The 24053-nt window shown below is 44.8% G+C and overlaps 1 protein-coding gene across 1 annotated transcript; it reads left to right on the plus strand.

The window, feature by feature from the left end:
* Positions 1-784: 784 nt before the first annotated feature.
* On the plus strand, positions 785-22526 carry LOC106590741 (protein SPT2 homolog). Its single transcript, XM_045712183.1, has 15 exons — positions 785-1018; positions 1141-1199; positions 3020-3054; positions 4669-4687; positions 4836-4947; positions 5399-5475; positions 5680-5717; positions 5849-5931; positions 6104-6180; positions 6270-6307; positions 6461-6543; positions 17176-17212; positions 18722-18778; positions 21505-21570; positions 21943-22526. The coding sequence occupies exons 1-15, from the start codon at positions 938-940 to the stop codon at positions 22524-22526; spliced, it is 1446 nt and encodes a 481-aa protein (XP_045568139.1). The 5' UTR covers positions 785-937.
* Positions 22527-24053: the final 1527 nt, after the last annotated feature.

The raw sequence follows: 24053 nt of genomic DNA on the forward strand, positions 1-24053 counted from the left end.
CCATTTGAGTTCTGTTATTCAAACAGTTTTAGAAACTTTGGAGTGTTTTCTATCCAAAGCTACTAATTATATGCATATTGTAGTTTCTGGGCAGGAGTAATAACCAGATTAAATCGGGTACGTTTTTTATCCGGCCGTGAAAATACTGCCCCCTATCCATAACAAGTTAACAAAATTTTGGAAGTTTCTTTTAAAATTATTCATAAATATTTTAACCTGCCAACAACCATATTATGAAGAAGTTTAAATAAAAACATAAACTCAAATTGTACCTTTTGTAATGACCACCCAGAAACAGTGTTGCATTGTATTCATGTAATAAAACTGTGGCAAGACATCAGTAGATTTATAATTTAACACATTTATGAAGATTTTACACTATTATGGAGAGATGTACTGCTTGGATTCTTTACCTACGATACAAATAAGTTGAAACAATTAATTTCATTATTCTTTTGGCCATATTCACAAATGTAAATTTACAAACAAAACACCACATTTTCTTACATTACAAAAAAAAATGCTACTTTATTTTAAGACAATTAAATACAACATAAAAGCTGTTAGAATGATAAATGTGTATATGCCCCTTTAAGGTCCTTGTGTCATGTGATAATTGTACCCCCCCCAGCCCAATTGCCCTTTGCATATTCTTTATATATGCTTGTGTTCCCCCATGTACTTTTTGTATTGATTTGTTGTTTATAATAATAATAATACAAAAAATGTAATAAATAAAAAATCTGAAAAAGATATAACGCTCAGGTCTGTCTTTTTCAGACCGGCATTTCTATAGACAACCCCCGTCTATATTTCGGGTCCTGAGTCAACGTGGGACAGTACGTTTGTGTCATGCCGAATTTGTTGTGAAGTGTTTGTGTTTTTAATGTCTGTAGTTGTATTTTGACATATTGGACAGTAACTATTAGTACTTATCATGATGCCGGGGGAGAATCATTCCAGAATCGCTTCAGAAGCAACTACCGGAGTCTGTAGAAACTGCACTGTACTTCACCAGGTGAGATGAGAAACGCTCTGGCTACTGTTTGTTGTGTACTTGTTTCAAACGTGGATAAAAGATTAGTTAGCTAATATTTCACCAAACTATACTGACGGACAATCCATCCTCTCTCATTGTAGAACCTAAAGGAATATGTGGCAGCTCTCCTGGTTTTGAAACAGAAAAGTATTGACTCCGAGTAAGTAACTAATGTTATTAGACTTGTGTGATGAGATGATACTGTACAGGTCGCTAAAACACAGCTAGCTACACACACACATGCATACATACTGAGGATGGGGGGTATTCAATCAAACAGCTAACTAACTACATACATACTCAGGATGGGGGGTATTCAATCAAACAGCTAACTACATACTCAGGATGGGGGGTATTCAATCAAACAGCTAACTACATACTCAGGATGGGGGTATTCAATCTAACAGCTAACTACATACTCTGGATGGGGGTATTCAATCAATTCCAGTTCCATTCCAGTTCTCAATAAACATCAGTGTGGAAACGGTACCAGACACGACGGTAAAGCTACATGCTACACATCCCACAGAGCAGTGGAAACGGTAAAGCTACATGCTACACATCTCACAGCAGCAGTGGAAACGGTACCAGACACGACGGTAAAGCTACATGCTACACATCCCACAGAGCAGTGGAAACGGTAAAGCTACATGCTACACATCTCACAGCAGCAGTGGAAACGGTACCAGACATGACGGAAAAGCTACATGCTACACATCTCACAGAGCAGTGGAAACGGTACCAGACATGACGGTAAAGCTACATGCTACACATCTCACAGCAGCAGTGGAAACGGTACCAGACATGACGGTAAAGCTACATGCTACACATCTCACAGAGCAGTGGAAACGGTAAAGCTACATGCTACACATCTCACAGCAGCAGTGGAAACGGTACCAGACACGACGGTAAAGCTACATGCTACACATCTCACAGCAGCAGTGGAAACGGTAAAGCTACATGCTACACATCTCACAGCAGCAGTGGAAACGGTACCAGACATGACGGTAAAGCTACATGCTACACATCTCACAGAGCAGTGGAAACGGTACCAGACATGACGGTAAAGCTACATGCTACACATCTCACAGCAGCAGTGGAAACGGTAAAGCTACATGCTACACATCTCACAGAGCAGTGGAAACGGTACCAGACATGACTGTAAAGCTACATGCTACACATCTCACAGCAGCAGTGGAAACGGTACCAGACACGACGGTAAAGCTACATGCTACACATCTCACAGAGCAGTGGGAACGGTACCAGACATGACGTTAAAGCTACATGCTACACATCTCACAGAGCAGTGGAAACGGTACCAGACATGACGGTAAAGCTACATGCTACACATCTCACAGCAGCAGTGGAAACGGTACCAGACACGACGGTAAAGCTACATGCTACACATCTCACAGCAGCAGTGGAAACGGTACCAGACACGACGGTAAAGCTACATATCTCACAGCAGCAGTGGGAACGGTACCAGACATGACGGTAAAGCTACATGCTACACATCTCACAGCAGCAGTGGAAACGGTACCAGACATGACGGTAAAGCTACATGCTACACATCTCACAGCAGCAGTGGAAACGGTACCAGACACGACGGTAAAGCTACATGCTACACATCTCACAGCAGCAGTGGAAACGGTACCAGACACGACGGTAAAGCTACATGCTACATGCTACACATCTCACAGCAGCAGTGGAAACGGTAAAGCTACATGCTACATGCTACACATCTCCCAGCAGCAGCAGCGGTGTTGTCATTGACCCGGTGGCTGGTTTGACTGAATATGACCCCTAGATTCTTATCGAGACTCATCTGCTGTAGCTAGCTGTGGTTTGGAAACTGAAAATGACCATGTTAAACATATATCTAGCTCGGCCTGCCATGTTTAATGTAACAGGTGGAGTGAATGACTTGTATGTTTTAGAAACAGTAGACTACTAATGTAATCTGTTTTAACTGTCTTTCAGTCACCGGCTGAGTGAATATCAAGGGAAGTGTGAAGATATCCTTTCAAAAGTCCATTCACTCTCTCCCCTTATTAGGCCTCAGCCTCTTCAGTCTCTCCCCTTATTAGGCCTCAGCCATTCACTCTCTCCCCTTATTAGGCCTCAGCCATTCACTCTCTCCCCTTATTAGGCCTCAGCCATTCACTCTCTCCCCTTATTAGGCCTCAGCCATTCACTCTCTCCCCTTATTAGGCCTCAGCCATTCAGTCTCTCCCCTTATTAGGCCTCAGCCATTCACTCTCTCCCCTTATTAGGCCTCAGCCATTCACTCTCTCCCCTTATTAGGCCTCAGCCAGTCACTCTCTCCCCTTATTAGGCCTCAGCCTCTTCAGTCTCTCTCCCCTTATTAGGCCTCAGCCATTCACTCTCTCCCCTTATTAGGCCTCAGCCATTCACTCTCTCCCCTTATTAGGCCTCAGCCTCTTCAGTCTCTCTCCCCTTATTAGGCCTCAGCCTCTTCAGTCTCTCTCCCCTTATTAGGCCTCAGCCAGTCACTCTCTCCCCTTATTAGGCCTCAGCCATTCATGCTCTTCAGTCGTTAATTAGGCCTCAGCCATTCATGCTCTTCAGTCGTTAATTAGGCCTCAGCCATTCATGCTCTTCAGTCTCTCTCCCCTTATTAGGCCTCAGCCATTCATGCTCTTCAGTCGTTAATTAGGCCTCAGCCATTCATGCTCTTCAGTCATTAATTAGGTCTCAGCCATTCATGCTCTTCAGTCTCTCTTCAGTCGTTAATTAGGTTTCAGCGCCTCCCTTGGAATGAACAGAACTGTCCTGATTGGCTGTCTCTGGTGGTGATGACCACTCCCCCCCTCCGACTCCACTCCCCCCTCCGACTCCACTCCCCCCCGACTCCACTCCCCCCCTCCGACTCCACTCCCCCCTCCGACTCCACCCCTCCGACTCCACCCCCCTCCGACTCCACTCCCCCCGACTCCACTCCCCCCCCTCCGACTCCACTCCCCCTCCGACTCCACCCCCCCCACTAGTGTTACACCATCATAACAAGAGTCTGTTTGGACTTCACTGGTTCCAGTGGGATGAGGTTAAAGGTAATTATGTATTGGACTAGCCTCGTCCGTAGTGGGAGTGACCGTTAGAGTTCTATGGGAGTGACTGTGGGAGTGACTATTAGAATTCTATGGGAGTGACTATTAGAATTCTATGGGAGTGACTATTAGAATTCTATGGGAGTGACTAGTAGAATTCTATGGGAGTGACTGTTAGAATTCTGTGACCTACCTGCCACCCCCATTGGCCCAACAGCCTTATCCACAAGGCTACCTGTCCCCCCCAACAGCCTTATCCACAAGGCTACCTGTCCCCCCCAACAGCCTTATCCACAAGGCTACCTGTCCCCCCCAACAGCCTTATCCACAAGGCTACCTGTCCCCCCCAACAGCCTTATCCACAAGGCTACCTGCCACCCCCATTGCACTACTGTCAGTGTTAGAAGTGGTCCTCTAGCTCAGTGGACAGAGCATAGCTCTTGCAATGCTAGGATGGTGTGTTCGATTCCCAGGAGCACCCGTACCTAAAATGTATGAATGCTTTGGATAAAAGCTTAATTCAGTATTATGAAGTGTTTTTTTTCTTGACGGTTTGTTTACAGCTTCAGAGATCCCAGAGGTATGACTCCATCAGTTCTCTAGGTCCTCTTTACTAAATGCTCTTCTTCTATGTCTTTTTGTAAGTATTTGACATGTCTTGGAAACGCGTAAATGGTTGTCAACATAAAGTTGTTGATTTTATTTCTGTCACACGACGTCGTTTCCAGGGAGACCGGTAAGCTGCGTAAACTTCTTGATGATCTGCAGTTGAAAGTAGCTTCTCTGGAAAAGCAACATGCAGAGAACGAAGCCATGCGGGCAGAGCTGGAGGCGAAGCAGGTAAGAGATGTGAAATGATCCATTCTACTCGTCATGACACTGTTTTGTCCCGGGGAGAGCTCTGACAGAGTCGGGTCCCGGGGAGAGCTCTGACAGAGTCGGGTACCGGGGAGAGCTCTGACAGAGTCGGGTACCGGGGAGAGCTCTGACAGAGTCGGGTACCGGGGAGAGCTCTGACAGAGTCGGGTACCGGGAGAGCTCTGACAGAGTCGGGTACCGGGAGAGCTCTGACAGAGTCGGGTACCGGGGAGAGCTCTGACAGAGTCGGGTACCGGGGAGAGCTCTGACAGAGTCGGGTACCGGGGAGAGCTCTGACAGAGTCGGGTACCGGGGAGAGCTCTGACAGAGTCGGGTACCGGGGAGAGCTCTGACAGAGTCGGGTCCCGGGGAGAGCTCTGACAGAGTCGGGTCCCGGGGAGAGCTCTAACAGAGTTGTGTTTCTGTCCTATAGAGCGCTGAGACGTTGTCCCAGCAGCTTTTTGAGGAAGTGGAGAGGCTGAAGGAGCAGAACAACAACACAGAGACTCTGTAAGACTCATCAAGAACATTTACAGCATATTTCGTTTGGTTCTTGTTCCGCTGACATCTCTCTCCTCTCTCTCCTCTCTCTCCTCTCTCTCCTCTCTCTCCTCTCTCTCCTCTCTCTCCTCTCTCTCCTCTCTCTCCTCTCTCTCCTCTCTTCTCTCTCTCCTCTCTCCTCTCTTCTCTCCTCTCTCCCTCTCTGTTCTCCAGAAAGAAGAGACTTGAGGACCAGCTGAAGATGGTAACAGGTATTATCTCTGGTTATAATTCTACTTCCTGTAAAAACCCCCTCAACCACTGATATTACCCACATTGTAATAGTCTACTACTGTCTGAGGTATGTAACTCGGTCTTTCCTGTGGACCTGTTTATGACGAAGAGACGACAGAGAAGCAGTGTCTGGATAATGTCCAGTTGAGACGGGAGAAGACAGCGCTGGAGAACGACCTGCTGAAAACGCAGGTAACAGTATTAATCTAACAGGGGAAACAATAAAAATCCTCCTCGTTCTAGCAGTCATCCAATGTTTGTCTGCGTCGGTTTCAACCCGCTGAACTAAAACCATTTCAAGTATCGGGGCGTGAAAACGTTTTTTTTAGTACGGCGATGATTTGACGTGTGTTTATCTTCTCAGATGTCGTTGAAGACGTGTCAGAAGGTAGCAGAGGAAGTGCAGCGGTTAAAGGAGGACGACGCCAGGACATCCGTTCTGTAAGGTTTCAACCAGCGCTAATACCATTCATCCACTTATTGTTTTAAGTGTTGGCGTTCTCATGCTTCTACCTTTTTTCCACCAACAGGAAACACAACTTGGAAAAACAACTTGGACAGTTTCAAGGTTTTTCTATCACTATTATTCTTCTAGTCTGCGGGAACATAATTTACGTGGCCCTAAAAAAAAAAAATCTATAATTCCTATTGTGATCTGTCGCGCAGCCTGACCTGCCTTTTTTCTGATTGGCGATGTGCCTGGGTTGCTCTGTTTCTTTAGATTTTAAACGCAAACAAGAGCGGGACATTACCGGGCTGAAAACGGAGAAGATTCTGCTGGAGAAAAACCTTCTACACCTTCAGGTTTGTATATGTCTCCCTACTTCCACTCGCGCTACAACCAGCACTGCTGCTGCTGATGCAATGAAGGAGTCTGAACAGTTTTTTTTCCGATAAGCTTACGGTTGTTGCGTGAGGTAGTAATAATTGGTGCGTGAGGTAGTAATAATTGGTGCGTGAGGTAGTAATAATTGGTGCGTGAGGTAGTAATAATTGGTGCGTGAGGTAGTAATAATTGGTGCGTGAGGTAGTAATAATTGGTGCGTGAGGTAGTAATAATTGGTGCGTGAGGTAGTAATAATTGGTGCGTGAGGTAGTAATAATTGGTGCGTGAGGTAGTAATAATTGGTGCGTGAGGTAGTAATAATTGGTGCGTGAGGTGGTAATAACGGTGCGTGAGGTAGTAATAATGCTGCGTGACTTCAGTTTCACCATCAGCTGGAAGACTTTGTCCCCTTTTCTCAGCGCAGGGAGGGAGAGCGGAGGGACGGTGAGTCAGGTGAGAGGCAGCCTCATCGCTCCTCCCTCCCTCAGACGGACCATCAGATGCAGGACAGCAGTCCAGTAAACTATAAAGTGTATTATTCTGCTCACTCAGCTGTGCCTCAAGTAATACAACTAATTATCTATTACCAGTGCTACCAAATTACCGACAATTTTTTTAAAATATATTTTCTAAATGGTCTGAGAAGAATAACATTGTAAGGGCAATTCAAGCATAGCCAATATGCAGTGATAATGTATTGGGCCTACTGAGCATAGCCAATATGCAGTGATAATGGATTGGGACTACTGAGCATAGCCAATATGCAGTGATAATGTATTGGGACTACTGAGCATAGCCAATATGCAGTGATAATGTATTGGGACTACTGAGCATAGCCAATATGCAGTGATAATGTATTGGACCTACTGAGCATAGCCAATATGCAGTGATAATGTATTGGACCTACTGAGCATAGCCAATATGCAGTGATAATGTATTGGGCCTACTGAGCATAGCCAATATGCAGTGATAATGTATTGGACCTACTGAGCATAGCCAATATGCAGTGATAATGTATTGGACCTATAGCCTACTGAGCATAGCCAATATGCAGTGATAATGTATTGGACCTACTGAGCATAGCCAATATGCAGTGATAATGTATTGGGCCTACTGAGCATAGCCAATATGCAGTGATAATGTATTGGACCTACTGAGCATAGCCAATATGCAGTGATAATGTATTGGACCTATAGCCTACTGAGCATAGCCAATATGCAGTGATAATGTATTGGACCTATAGCCTACTGAGCATAGCCAATATGCAGTGATAATGTATTGGGCCTACTGAGCATAGCCAATATGCAGTGATAATGTATTGGACCTACTGAGCATAGCCAATATGCAGTGATAATGTATTGGGCCTACTGAGCATAGCCAATATGCAGTGATAATGTATTGGACCTACTGAGCATAGCCAATATGCAGTGATAATGTATTGGACCTATAGCCTACTGAGCATAGCCAATATGCAGTGATAATGTATTGGACCTATAGCCTACTGAGCATAGCCAATATGCAGTGATAATGTATTGGGCCTACTGAGCATAGCCAATATGCAGTGATAATGTATTGGACCTACTGAGCATAGCCAATATGCAGTGATAATGTATTGGGCCTACTGAGCATAGCCAATATGCAGTGATAATGTATTGGACCTACTGAGCATAGCCAATATGCAGTGATAATGTATTGGGCCTATAGCCTACTGAGCATAGCCAATATGCAGTGATAATGTATTGGGCCTACAGCCTACTGAGCATAGCCAATATGCAGTGATAATGTATTGGGCCTACTGAGCATAGCCAATATGCAGTGATAATGTATTGGGCCTACTGAGCATAGCCAATATGCAGTGATAATGTATTGGGCCTACTGAGCATAGCCAATATGCAGTGATAATGTATTGGGCCTACTGAGCATAGCCAATATGCAGTGATAATGTATTGGACCTACTGAGCATAGCCAATATGCAGTGATAATGTATTGGACCTACAGCCTACTGAGCATAGCCAATATGCAGTGATAATGTATTGGGCCTACTGAGCATAGCCAATATGTAATGATAATGTATTGGACCTACTGAGCATAGCCAATATGCAGTGATAATGTATTGGGACTACTGAGCATAGCCAATATGCAGTGATAATGTATTGGACCTACTGAGCATAGCCAATATGTAGTGATAATGTATTGGACCTACTGAGCATAGCCAATATGCAGTGATAATGTATTGGGCCTACTGAGCATAGCCAATATGCAGTGATAATGTATTGGACCTACTGAGCATAGCCAATATGCAGTGATAATGTATTGGACCTACTGAGCATAGCCAATATGCAGTGATAATGTATTGGACCTACTGAGCATAGCCAATATGCAGTGATAATGTATTGGGCCTATAGCCTACTGAGCATAGCCAATATGCAGTGATAATGTATTGGGCCTACTGAGCATAGCCAATATGCAGTGATAATGTATTGGACCTACTGAGCATAGCCAATATGCAGTGATAATGTATTGGGCCTATAGCCTACTGAGCATAGCCAATATGCAGTGATAATGTATTGGGCCTACTGAGCATAGCCAATATGCAGTGATAATGTATTGGACCTACTGAGCATAGCCAATATGCAGTGATAATGTATTGGGCCTATAGCCTACTGAGCATAGCCAATATGCAGTGATAATGTATTGGACCTACTGAGCATAGCCAATATGCAGTGATAATGTATTGGACTACTGAGCATAGCCAATATGCAGTGATAATGTATTGGGCCTATAGCCTACTGAGCATAGCCAATATGCAGTGATAATGTATTGGGCCTATAGCCTACTGAGCATAGCCAATATGCAGTGATAATGTATTGGACCTACTGAGCATAGCCAATATGTAGTGATAATGTATTGGACCTACTGAGCATAGCCAATATGCAGTGATAATGTATTGGGCCTACTGAGCATAGCCAATATGTAGTGATAATGTATTGGACCTACAGCCTACTGAGCATAGCCAATATGCAGTGATAATGTATTGGGCCTACTGAGCATAGCCAATATGCAGTGATAATGTATTGGGCCTACTGAGCATAGCCAATATGCAGTGATAATGTATTGGACCTACTGAGCATAGCCAATATGTAGTGATAATGTATTGGACCTACTGAGCATAGCCAATATGCAGTGATAATGAATTGGGCCTACTGAGCATAGCCAATATGTAGTGATAATGTATTGGACCTACAGCCTACTGAGCATAGCCAATATGCAGTGATAATGTATTGGGCCTACTGAGCATAGCCAATATGCAGTGATAATGTATTGGGACTACTGAGCATAGCCAATATGCAGTGATAATGTATTGGGCCTACTGAGCATAGCCAATATGCAGTGATAATGTATTGGACCTACTGAGCATAGCCAATATGCAGTGATAATGTATTGGGCCTACTGAGCATAGCCAATATGCATTGATAATGTATTGGGCCTACTGAGCATAGCCAATATGCAGTGATAATGTATTGGACCTACTGAGCATAGCCAATATGCAGTGATAATGTATTGGGCCTACTGAGCATAGCCAATATGCAGTGATAATGTATTGGACCTATAGCCTACTGAGCATAGCCAATATGCAGTGATAATGTATTGGGCCTACAGCCTACTGAGCATAGCCAATATGCAGTGATAATGTATTGGACCTACTGAGCATAGCCAATATGCAGTGATAATGTATTGGGACTACTGAGCATAGCCAATATGCAGTGATAATGTATTGGGCCTACTGAGCATAGACAATATGCAGTGATAATGTATTGGGCCTACTGAGCATAGACAATATGCAGTGATAATGTATTGGGCCTATAGCCTACTGAGCATAGCCAATATGCAGTGATAATGTATTGGGACTACTGAGCATAGCCAATATGCAGTGATAATGTATTGGGCCTACTGAGCATAGACAATATGCAGTGATAATGTATTGGGCCTACTGAGCATAGACAATATGCAGTGATAATGTATTGGGCCTATAGCCTACTGAGCATAGCCAATATGCAGTGATAATGTATTGGGACTACTGAGCATAGACAATATGCAGTGATAATGTATTGGGCTTATAGCCTACTGAGCATAGCCAATATGCAGTGATAATGTATTGGGCCTACTGAGCATAGCCAATATGCAGTGATAATGTATTGGGACTACTGAGCATAGACAATATGCAGTGATAATGTATTGGGCCTATAGCCTACTGAGCATAGCCAATATGCAGTGATAATGTATTGGGCCTACTGAGCATAGACAATATGCAGTGATAATGTATTGGGACTACTGAGCATAGCCAATATGCAGTGATAATGTATTGGGCCTACTGAGCATAGACAATATGCAGTGATAATGTATTGGGACTACTGAGCATAGCCAATATGCAGTGATAATGTATTGGGCCTACTGAGCATAGCCAATATGCAGTGATAATGTATTGGGCCTACTGAGCATAGCCAATATGCAGTGATAATGTATTGGGCCTACTGAGCATAGCCAATATGCAGTGATAATGTATTGGACCTATAGCCTACTGAGCATAGCCAATATGCAGTGATAATGTATTGGACCTATAGCCTACTGAGCATAGACAATATGCAGTGATAATATATTGGACCTACTGAGCATAGACAATATGCAGTGATAATGTATTGGGACTACTGAGCATAGCCAATATGCAGTGATAATGTATTGGGACTACTGAGCATAGCCAATATGCAGTGATAATGTATTGGGCCTACTGAGCATAGCCAATATGCAGTGATAATGTATTGGGCCTACTGAGCATAGACAATATGCAGTGATAATGTATTGGGCCTACTGAGCATAGCCAATATGCAGTGATAATGTATTGGGCCTACTGAGCATAGCCAATATGCAGTGATAATGTATTGGGCCTATAGCCAATATGCAGTGATAATGTATTGGGCCTATAGCCAATATGCAGTGATAATGTATTGGGCCTACTGAGCATAGCCAATATGCAGTGATAATGTATTGGGCCTATAGCCAATATGCAGTGATAATGTATTGGGCCTATAGCCAATATGCAGTGATAATGTATTGGGCCTACTGAGCATAGCCAATATGCAGTGATAATGTATTGGGCCTACAGCCGACTGAGCATAGACAATATGCAGTGATAATGTATTGGACCTACTGAGCATAGCCAATATGCAGTGATAATGTATTGGGCCTACTGAGCATAGACAATATGCAGTGATAATGTATTGGACCTACTGAGCATAGCCAATATGCAGTGATAATGTATTGGGCCTACTGAGCATAGCCAATATGCAGTGATAATGTATTGGGCCTACTGAGCATAGCCAATATGCAGTGATAATGTATTGGGCCTATAGCCTACTGAGCATAGCCAATATGCAGTGATAATGTATTGGGACTACTGAGCATAGACAATATGCAGTGATAATGTATTGGGACTACTGAGCATAGACAATATGCAGTGATAATGTATTGGGACTACTGAGCATAGACAATATGCAGTGATAATGTATTGGGCCTACTGAGCATAGCCAATATGCAGTGATAATGTATTGGACCTACAGACTACTGAGCATAGACAATATGCAGTGATAATGTATTGGGACTACTGAGCATAGACAATATGCAGTGATAATGTATTGGACCTACTGAGCATAGCCAATATGCAGTGATAATGTATTGGGCCTACTGAGCATAGCCAATATGCAGTGATAATGTATTGGGCCTATAGCCAATATGCAGTGATAATGTATTGGGCCTATAGCCAATATGCAGTGATAATGTATTGGGCCTACTGAGCATAGCCAATATGCAGTGATAATGTATTGGGCCTACAGCCGACTGAGCATAGACAATATGCAGTGATAATGTATTGGACCTACTGAGCATAGCCAATATGCAGTGATAATGTATTGGGCCTACTGAGCATAGACAATATGCAGTGATAATGTATTGGACCTACTGAGCATAGCCAATATGCAGTGATAATGTATTGGGCCTACTGAGCATAGCCAATATGCAGTGATAATGTATTGGGCCTACTGAGCATAGCCAATATGCAGTGATAATGTATTGGGCCTTTAGCCTACTGAGCATAGCCAATATGCAGTGATAATGTATTGGGACTACTGAGCATAGACAATATGCAGTGATAATGTATTGGGACTACTGAGCATAGACAATATGCAGTGATAATGTATTGGGACTACTGAGCATAGACAATATGCAGTGATAATGTATTGGGCCTACTGAGCATAGCCAATATGCAGTGATAATGTATTGGACCCACAGACTACTGAGCATAGACAATATGCAGTGATAATGTATTGGGACTACTGAGCATAGACAATATGCAGTGATAATGTATTGGACCTACTGAGCATAGCCAATATGCAGTGATAATGTATTGGGACTACTGAGCATAGCCAATATGCAGTGATAATGTATTGGACCTATAGCCTACTGAGCATAGCCAATATGCAGTGATAATGTATTGGGACTACTGAGCATAGCCAATATGCAGTGATAATGTATTGGGACTACTGAGCATAGCCAATATGCAGTGATAATGTATTGGGACTACTGAGCATAGACAATATGCAGTGATAATGTATTGGGACTACTGAGCATAGACAATATGCAGTGATAATGTATTGGGACTACTGAGCATAGCCAATATGCAGTGATAATGTATTGGACCTATAGCCTACTGAGCATAGCCAATATGCAGTGATAATGTATTGGGACTACTGAGCATAGCCAATATGCAGTGATAATGTATTGGGACTACTGAGCATAGCCAATATGCAGTGATAATGTATTGGGCCTACTGAGCATAGCCAATATGCAGTGATAATGTATTGGACCTACTGAGCATAGCCAATATGCAGTGATAATGTATTGGACCTATAGCCTACTGAGCATAGACAATATGCAGTGATAATGTATTGGGCCTACTGAGCATAGCCAATATGCAGTGATAATGTATTGGACCTACTGAGCATAGCCAATATGCAGTGATAATGTATTGGGACTACTGAGCATAGCCAATATGTAATGATAATGTATTGGGCCTACTGAGCATAGCCAATATGCAGTGATAATGTATTGGACCTACAGCCTACTGAGCATAGCCAATATGCAGTGATAATGTATTGGGCCTATAGCCTACTGAGCATAGCCAATATGCAGTGATAATGTATTGGGCCTACTGAGCATAGCCAATATGCAGTGATAATGTATTGGGCCTACTGAGCATAGCCAATATGCAGTGATAATGTATTGGGCCTACTGAGCATAGCCAATATGCAGTGATAATGTATTGGGACTACTGAGCATAGCCAATATGCAGTGATAATGTATTGGGCCTACTGAGCATAGCCAATATGCAGTGATAATGTATTGGGCCTACTGAGCATAGCCAATATGCAGTGATAATGTATTGGGCCTACTGAGCATAGCCAATATGCAGTGATAATGTATTGGGACTACTGAGCATAGCCAATATGCAGTGATAATGTATTGGGCCTACTGAGCATAGCCAATATGCAGTGATAATGTATTGGGACTACTGAGCATAGCCAATATGCAGTGATAATGTATTGGGCCTACTGAGCATAGCCAATATGCAGTGATAATGTATTGGGCCTACTGAGCATAGACAATATGCAGTGATAATGTATTGGACCTACTGAGCATAGCCAATATGCAGTGATAATGTATTGGGCCTACTGAGCATAGCCAATATGCAGTGATAATGTATTGGGCCTACTGAGCATAGCCAATATGCAGTGATAATGTATTGGGCCTATAGCCTACTGAGCATAGCCAATATGCAGTGATAATGTATTGGGACTACTGAGCATAGACAATATGCAGTGATAATGTATTGGGACTACTGAGCATAGACAATATGCAGTGATAATGTATTGGGACTACTGAGCATAGACAATATGCAGTGATAATGTATTGGGCCTACTGAGCATAGCCAATATGCAGTGATAATGTATTGGACCTACAGACTACTGAGCATAGACAATATGCAGTGATAATGTATTGGGACTACTGAGCATAGACAATATGCAGTGATAATGTATTGGACCTACTGAGCATAGCCAATATGCAGTGATAATGTATTGGGACTACTGAGCATAGCCAATATGCAGTGATAATGTATTGGACCTATAGCCTACTGAGCATAGCCAATATGCAGTGATAATGTATTGGGACTACTGAGCATAGCCAATATGCAGTGATAATGTATTGGGACTACTGAGCATAGCCAATATGCAGTGATAATGTATTGGGACTACTGAGCATAGACAATATGCAGTGATAATGTATTGGGACTACTGAGCATAGCCAATATGCAGTGATAATGTATTGGGACTACTGAGCATAGCCAATATGCAGTGATAATGTATTGGACCTATAGCCTACTGAGCATAGCCAATATGCAGTGATAATGTATTGGGACTACTGAGCATAGCCAATATGCAGTGATAATGTATTGGGACTACTGAGCATAGCCAATATGCAGTGATAATGTATTGGGCCTACTGAGCATAGCCAATATGCAGTGATAATGTATTGGACCTACTGAGCATAGCCAATATGCAGTGATAATGTATTGGACCTATAGCCTACTGAGCATAGCCAATATGCAGTGATAATGTATTGGGCCTACTGAGCATAGCCAATATGCAGTGATAATGTATTGGACCTACTGAGCATAGCCAATATGCAGTGATAATGTATTGGGACTACTGAGCATAGCCAATATGCAGTGATAATGTATTGGGCCTACTGAGCATAGCCAATATGCAGTGATAATGTATTGGGACTACTGAGCATAGCCAATATGCAGTGATAATGTATTGGGCCTATAGCCTACTGAGCATAGCCAATATGCAGTGATAATGTATTGGGACTACTGAGCATAGCCAATATGCAGTGATAATGTATTGGGCCTACTGAGCATAGCCAATATGCAGTGATAATGTATTGGACCTATAGCCTACTGAGCATAGCCAATATGCAGTGATAATGTATTGGGCCTACAGCCTACTGAGCATAGCCAATATGCAGTGATAATGTATTGGACCTACAGCCTACTGAGCATAGCCAATATGCAGTGATAATGTATTGGGCCTACTGAGCATAGCCAATATGCAGTGATAATGTATTGGACCTACAGCCTACTGAGCATAGCCAATATGCAGTGTTAATGTATTGGGCCTACAGCCTACTGAGCATAGCCAATATGCAGTGATAATGGATTGGGCCTACTGAGCATAGCCAATATGTAGTGATAATGTATTGGGCCTATAGCCTACTGAGCATAGCCAATATGCAGTGATAATGTATTGGGCCTACTGAGCATAGCCAATATGCAGTGATAATGTATTGGGCCTACTGAGCATAGCCAATATGCAGTGATAATGTATTGGACCTACTGAGCATAGCCAATATGCAGTGATAATGGATTGGGCCTACAGCCTACTGAGCATAGCCAATATGCAGTGATAATGTATTGGGCCTACTGAGCATAGACAATATGCAGTGATAATGTATTGGGCCTACTGAGCATAGCCAATATGCAGTGATAATGTATTGGACCTACTGAGCATAGCCAATATGCAGTGATAATGGATTGGGCCTACAGCCTACTGAGCATAGCCAATATGCAGTGATAATGTATTGGGCCTACTGAGCATAGACAATATGCAGTGATAATGTATTGGGCCTATAGCCTACTGAGCATAGCCAATATGCAGTGATAATGTATTGGACCTATAGCCTACTGAGCATAGCCAATATGCAGTGATAATGTATTGGGCCTACTGAGCATAGCCAATATGCAGTGATAATGTATTGGGCCTACTGAGCATAGCCAATATGCAGTGATAATGTATTGGGCCTACTGAGCATAGCCAATATGCAGTGATAATGTATTGGGCCTACTGAGCATAGCCAATATGCAGTGATAATGTATTGGGCCTACTGAGCATAGCCAATATGTAATGATAATGTATTGGTCCTACTGAGCATAGCCAATATGCAGTGATAATGTATTGGGCCTACTGAGCATAGCCAATATGCAGTGATAATGTATTGGGCCTACTGAGCATAGCCAATATGTAATGATAATGTATTGGGCCTACTGAGCATAGCCAATATGCAGTGATAATGTATTGGGCCTACTGAGCATAGCCAATATGCAGTGATAATGTATTGGGCCTACTGAGCATAGCCAATATGCAGTGATAATGTATTGGGCCTACAGCCAATATGCAGTGATAATGTATTGGGCCTACTGAGCATAGCCAATATGCAGTGATAATGTATTGGGCCTATAGCCGACTGCTCAAACCTCATTGCTACAGAACTGTTTTTAATTGGTTACGTTTTCTTAAGTCTTGTTGCATTTTGACTCGGTGATCTTGACTCAGAAAAGGTTGGTGACCGCTGTTGTAGAGTGTTTGAGACTGTCTGATTGGCTGTAGTATTAACTGTAAAGTGTTTTGAAACAGTCTGATTGGACCCTCTTTCTATTCCAGGAACGACTACAGAAACTGGAGACGGAGAAGAATAAAGGTAACTCTGCTGTTAGTAGCAGCAACAGTAGTAGCAGCAGCAGTAGTAGCAGCAGTAGTAGTAGCAGTAGTAGTAGTAGCAGCAGTAGTAGCAGCAGTAGTAGCAGCAGTAGTAGCAGCAGTAGTAGCAGCAGTAGTAGCAGCAGTAGTAGCAGTAGCAGTAGCAGTAGCAGTAGTAGCAGTAGCAGTAGTAGCAGCAGCAGCGGTGCTGCGGCAGCAGCAGCAGTGGCAGCAGTAGTAGCAGTAGCAGCAGCAGTAGCAGCGCTGTTGCAGCGGCGGGTAGCGGCAGCGTGGCAGCGGCAGCAGCAGCTGGTAGGGCAGCAGCGTAGCAGCGGTAGCAGCAGTAGCAGCAGTAGCAGCAGTAGCAGCAGTAGCAGCAGTAGCAGCAGTAGCAGCAGTAGCAACAGTAGCAGTAGCAGCAGTAGCAACAGTAGCAGTAGCAGCAGTAGCAACAGTAGCAGTAGCAACAGTAGCAGTAGTAGTAGTAGCAGCAACAGTAGCAACAGTAGCAGCAGTAGTAGCAACAGTAGCAGTAGTAGCAGTAGTAGCAGTAGTAGCAACAGTAGCAACAGTAGCAGTAGTAGCAACAGTAGCAGTAGTAGCAACAGTAGCAGTAGTAGCAGTAGCAGCAGCAGCAGTAGTAGTAGTAGTAGCAACAGTAGTAGTAGCAGCAGTAGTAGCAGTAGTTGCAGTAGTAGTAGTTGCAGTAGTAGTAGTAGTAGCAACAGTAGTAGCAGTAGCAGTAGTAGTAGTAGCAACAGTAGTAGCAGTAGCAGTAGCAGTAGTAGTAGTAGCAACAGTAGTAGCAGTAGTAGCAACAGTAGCAGTAGTAGCAACAGTAGCAGTAGTAGCAACAGTAGCAGTAGTAGCAACCGTAGCAGTAGCAGCAGCAGTAGCAGCAGTAGCAGCAGTAGCAGCAGCAGTAGCAGCAGTAGTAGTAGCAGCAGTAGTAGCAGCAGCAGCAGTAGCAGCAGCAGTAGCAGTAGTAGCAACAGTAGTAGTAGCAGCAGTAGTAGCAGTAGTAGCAACAGTAGTAGTAGCAGCAGTAGTAGCAGTAGTTGCAGTAGTAGTAGTTGCAGTAGTAGTAGTAGCAACAGTAGTAGCAGTAGCAACAGTAGTAGCAGCAGCAGTAGCAGCAGTAGTAGCAGTAGCAGCAGCAGTGGTAGTAGTGGTGGTAGTAACAGTAGCGGTATTAATAGTAGTAGTAGTAGCAGTAGTAATAATAGTAGCAGCAGCAGTAGCAGTAGTAGTAATAGTAGCGGTATTAATAGTAGCAGTAGCAGTAGTAGTAGCAGTAGTAGCAGTAACAGTAGCGGTATTAGTAGTAGTAGTAGCAGTAGTAATAATAGTAGTAGCAGCAGCAGTAGCAGTAATAGTAGCGGTATTAATAGTAGCAGTAGTAGTAGTAGTAGTAGTAGTAGTGGTGGTATTAATAGTAGTAGTAATAATAGTAGTAGCAGTAGTAATATCACAGCGTTTGTTAATTAAGTCCAATCATGTCTTTGTTTAGTATTAAAGAGCACATCAACTCAAGCAACGGCACCTGAAGAAACAAAGGTGGATAGAGGTATGTTTTTACTGCACTATAACCCAAGTTAATACATCTAGATGTGCCGCTAGCGGAACACCTGCTCCAATATCCAATGATAGGCGTGGCGCGAATTACAAATTCCTCAAAAATACAAAAACTTCCATTTTTCAAACATATTACTATTTTACACCATTTTAAAGACAAGACTCTCCTTTATCTAACCACACTGTCCGATTTCAAAAAGGCTTTACAGCGAAAGCAAAACATTAGATTATGTCAGCAGAGTACCCAGCCAGAAATAATCAGACACCCATTTTTCAAGCTAGCATATAATGTCACAAAAAACAAAACCACAGCTAAATGCAGCACTAACCTTTGATGATCTTCATCAGATGACAACCCTAGGACATTATGTTATACAATACATGCATGTTTTGTTCAATCAAGTTCATATTTATATCAAAAACCAGCTTTTTACATTAGCATGTGACGTTCAGAACTAGCATTCCCACCGAACACTTCCGGTGAATTTACTAAATTACTCACGATAAACGTTAACAAAAAACATAACAATTATTTTAAGAATTATAGATACAGAACTCCTTTATGCACTCGCTATGTCCGATTTTAAGATAGCTTTTCGGTGAAAGCACATTTTGCAATATTCTGAGTAGATAGCCCGGCCATCATGGCTAGCTATTTTGACCCCCACCAAGTTTGACCCTCACCAAACTCCGATTTACTATTAGAAAAGTTTGATTACCTTTGCTGTTCTTCGTCAGAATGCACTCCCAGGACTTCTACTTCAATAACAAATGTTGGTTTGGTTCAAAATAATCCATAGGTATATCCAAATAGTGGCGTTTTGTTTGTGCGTTCAAGACACTATCCAAGGGTGATGAAGGGTTACGCGCCCGACGCGTTTCGTGACAAAAAATGTCAAAATATTCCATTACCGTACTTCGAAGCATGTCAACCGCTGTTTAAAATACATTTTTATGCTATTTTTCTCGTAAAAAAGCGATAATATTCCGACCGGGAGTCGTTGTTTACGTTCAAAGACGAAAGAATAAAAACATGGGGTCGTCTCGTGCACGCGCCTCAGTCTCATAGTACTCTGACCGACCACTATCCAAACGCGCGAATGTTTTTCAGCCAGGGCCTGCAAAGCCACGATTCAGCTTTTTGCCGCCTTCTGAGAGCCTATGGGAGCCGTAGGAAGTGTCATGTAACAGCAGAGATCCCTTGTATTGGATAGAGATGATCAAGAAGGCCAAGAAATGGTCAGACAGGGCACTTCCTGTATGTAATCTTCTCAGGTTTTGGCCTGCCATATGAGTTCTGTTATACTCACAGACACCATTCAAACAGTTTTAGAAACTTTGGAGTGTTTTCTATCCAAAGCTAATAATTATATGCATATTCTAGTTTCTGGGCAGGAGTAATAATCAGATTAAATCGGGTACGTTTTTATCCGGCCGTGAAAATACTGCCCCCTATCCATAACAGGTTAATAATACCCCACACTAGTACCTTTGTGGCGGCAGGTCGCCTAGTGTTTACATCGTTGGGCCAGTAACCCAAAGGTTGCTAAATTGAATCCCTGAGCTGACAAGGTACAAATCTGTCGTTCTGCCCCTGAACAAGGCAGTTAACCCACTGTTCCCCGGTAGGCCGTCATTGTAAATAAGAATTAGTTCTTAACTGACATTCCTGGTTAAATGTAGTGCCTACAGTCGTCATGGTGTTGATACGGTGGGGTGTAGTACCTAGTCGTCACGGTGTTGATACGGTGGGGTGTAGTGCCTACAGTCGTCACGGTGTTGATACGGTGGGGTGTAGTACCTACAGTCGTCACGGTGTTGATACGACGGGGTGTAGTACCTACAGTCGTCACGGTGTTGATACGGTGGGGTGTAGTACCTACAGTCGTCACGGTGTTGATACGACGGGGTGTAGTACCTACAGTCGTCACGGTGTTGATACGGTGGGGTGTAGTACCTACAGTCGTCACGGAGTTGATACGGTGGGGTGTAGTACCTACAGTCGTCATGGTGTTGATACGGTGGGGTGTAGTGCCAAGTCGTCACGGTGTTGATACGGTGGGGGGTAGTGCCTACAGTCGTCACGGTGTTGATACGGTGGGGTGTAGTGCCTAGTCGTCACGGTGTTGATACGGTGGGGTGTAGTGCCTAGTCGTCACGGGTGTTGATACGGTGGGGTGTAGTGCCTACAGTCGTCACGGTGTTGATACGGTGGGGTGTAGTACCTACAGTCGTCACGGTGTTGATACGGTGGGGTGTAGTGCCTAGTCGTCACGGTGTTGACACGGTGGGGTGTAGTACCTACAGTCGTCACGGTGTTGATACGGCGGGTGTAGTACCTAGTTGTCACGGTGTTGATACGGTGGGGTGTAGTACCTACAGTCGTCACGGTGTTGATACGGTGGGGTGTAGTACCTACAGTCGCCACGGTGTTGATACGGTGGGGTGTAGTACCTAGTCGTCACGGTGTTGATACGGTGGGGTGTAGTACCTAGTCGTCACGGTGTTGATACGGTGGGGTGTAGTACCTAGTCGTCACGGTGTTGATACGGTGGGGTGTAGTACCTACAGTCGTCACGGTGTTGATACGGTGGGGTGTAGTACCTAGTCGTCACGGTGTTGATACGGGTGGGGTGTAGTACCTAGTCGTCACGGTGTTGATACGGTGGGGTGTAGTGCCTAGTCGTCACGGTGTTGATACGGTGGTGTGTTTTACAGAGAAGGTCCAGAGGCTGCTGGAGGATCTGTGGGTGTGTGTAGCTCCTCCCTCATCACACCTCCCTGGTATGTATTCAGGACGCATTGTGATGATGTCATATGATTTAATGGACCTCCCCTTGTTACAACAGACCAGAACATCATTATATCTCTCTCTGTCTCTCTCTCTGTCTGTCTCTCTCTGTCTGTCTCTCTCTGTCTGTCTCCCTCTGTCTCGCTCTCTCTGTCTCGCTCTCTCTCTCTGTCTCGCTCTCTCTCTCTGTCGCGCTCTCTCTCTGTCGCGCTCTCTCTCTCTGTCGCGCTCTCTCTCTCTGTCGCGCTCTCTGTCTCTGTCGCGCTCTCTGTCTCTGTCGCGCTCTCTGTCTCTGTCGCTCTCTGTCTCTGTCGCGCTCTCTGTCTCTGTCTCGCTCTCTGTCTCTCTCTGTCTCTCACTCACAGCCAGGAGAAAACAGCAGTTAAAGGAGCACCTACAGGACAGCAGCATAGTTGAACCCGACGGACCTAATGGTGACCCGCCAGGCCCCGGACCCAGCAGGAACAGTGACCCGCCAGGCCCCGGACCCAGCAGGAACGGTGACCCGCCAGGCCACGGACCCAGCAGGAACGGTGACCCGCCAGGCCACGGACCCAGCAGGAACGGTGACCCGCCAGGCCACGGACCCAGCAGGAACGGTGACCCGCCAGGCCACGGACCCAGCAGGAACGGTGACCCGCCAGGCCACGGACCCAGCAGGAACGGTGACCCGCCAGGCCACGGACCCAGCAGGAACAGTGACCCGCCAGGCCACGGACCCAGCAGGAACATTGACCCGCCAGGCCACGGACCCAGCAGGAACGGTGACCCGCCAGGCCACGGACCCAGCAGGAACAGTGACCCGCCAGGCCACGGACCCAGCAGGAACGGTGACCCGCCAGGCCACGGACCCAGCAGGAACGGTGACCCGCCAGGCCATAAACATAGTAGATCAGTTGAGGAGATCCTGGACTGGTTCAAGCCGCTGCCTCCTGTCCTCTCCCCTTAGCCTGCTCCTCAGCTCAGGAGAGGTTGGATGATGTCTTGGAGTCAGGAGAGACCAGATCTCCTCTAGAGAACAGAAACCACTCTGTCTACACTACAGGACCAGCCAATCAGACAGCAGGACAGCAACCTGGACCAGCCAATCAGATGGCTCTTGTGTTGGCAGGACAACAACCTGCAGACTCCTCAGTGGAACTACCATCAGACAGAATTCATTCTACTCTGAGAGAAAGCCCCGTCTCAGACAACACTAATTATACTCTGAGAGAAAGCCCTGATCTGTCCACGGGGACGTCAGGAGAGAAAGAGAGGAACAGTGTGTCTGTCTGTGAACAGGAAGACATGCAGGTAGAACCAGCTGCTAAAACCATCCAATCCCCATCAGGAGAGACTCAAACCTCCTCTATTGATCTACCGTCCTTTACCAAAGCCACAGAGTGTCTCCCAAGCTCAGCGGATCCTCCGGGCAACACCTCTGTCCGTACCGGCACCGTTCGGACCTCACTCACCCAGACACAAGGAGAACAAGTGCAGGACTCCTCACCAGACATGACAGCAATGGATGTTGAGACTAACCCATGTTATAAAGGATGTGTCTTGGAGGGTCAGAGCATCGACCATGGGGACTCGGACGAAGTAGAAGGAATTAAAGATCATACGGGAGAGGCCAGCGTGTCTCAAACTCCCACCACTAAACAGCTGGAACCCAGTTCTCTGGTAGAATGTTCTGCTGAGACGCTGACTGGTCCGGACCAACTGAGTGAATGGGCTCCTAAAACTCAATGTAACACAACTGATCCGAAAGCAGCTCCTCGAGCAGGTCTCCGTAAACAACACGAGTTGTTTACAGGCCAGGAATCGGATAAAGACCAAGAAGGGGGTTTCTCTTGGAAACCGGTTCGTGATGTACTGGTCTCCCCCAGTCGTCCGACAGAAGGACTGGTCTCCCCCAGTCGTCCGACAGAAGGACTGGTCTCCCCCAGTCGTCCGACAGAAGGACTGGTCTCCCCCAGTCGTCCGACAGAAGGACTGGTCTCCCCCAGTCGTCCGACAGAAGGACTGGTCTCCCCCAGTCGTCAGACAGAAGGACTGACAGATGTAGGTATGGTATCAAAAGTCATCACGGTCCATTCATCTGGGGCAGAGGAATCATCATCATCATTTAAACGGAAGTCTCTGGCACCTCTGCCAAAATCTGGTGTCCACATCTCTCCTGCCAGTTTAATGAGCTCTGTAAAGAATGTAGAGATGTGTACTACAACATCTGAAGTCCATGAAGACATCCAGGCAACAAAACCCAATGCTCAGAGTAGCACAAACCATACACTATGCAAGAGGTTACATAGTCCCATATGTCTTTACCCTGTGGTGAACGTGAAGCTCCTGAGATCTGGTACACAACCGAAGAGGATGAATGGAAAGAAAGATGCTGAAGACCCGGGGTCAGATGTTAGGAGTCCACCGTCTCCTGCAGAGTTAAAGAGTGAGGAGCTTTTGAACAACGGGATGCTGAAAGATTGTGATCGCCCGG

Source organism: Salmo salar, unplaced genomic scaffold (genome assembly GCF_905237065.1).
Source record: "Salmo salar unplaced genomic scaffold, Ssal_v3.1, whole genome shotgun sequence".
Taxonomy (NCBI): domain Eukaryota; kingdom Metazoa; phylum Chordata; class Actinopteri; order Salmoniformes; family Salmonidae; genus Salmo; species Salmo salar.

What these genes read in the sequence shown, in the direction of transcription:
- LOC106590741 (XM_045712183.1), top strand. Translation starts at nt 938, where the DNA reads ATGATGCCGGGGGAGAATCATTCCAGAATCGCTTCAGAAGCAACTACC. An exon ending in ACAACTTGGACAGTTTCAAG is followed by an intron (nt 6,308 to 6,460) that starts GTTTTTCTATCA and finishes CTGTTTCTTTAG; the next exon opens with ATTTTAAACGCAAACAAGAG. An exon ending in GGAGACGGAGAAGAATAAAG is followed by an intron (nt 17,213 to 18,721) that starts GTAACTCTGCTG and finishes GTCTTTGTTTAG; the next exon opens with TATTAAAGAGCACATCAACT.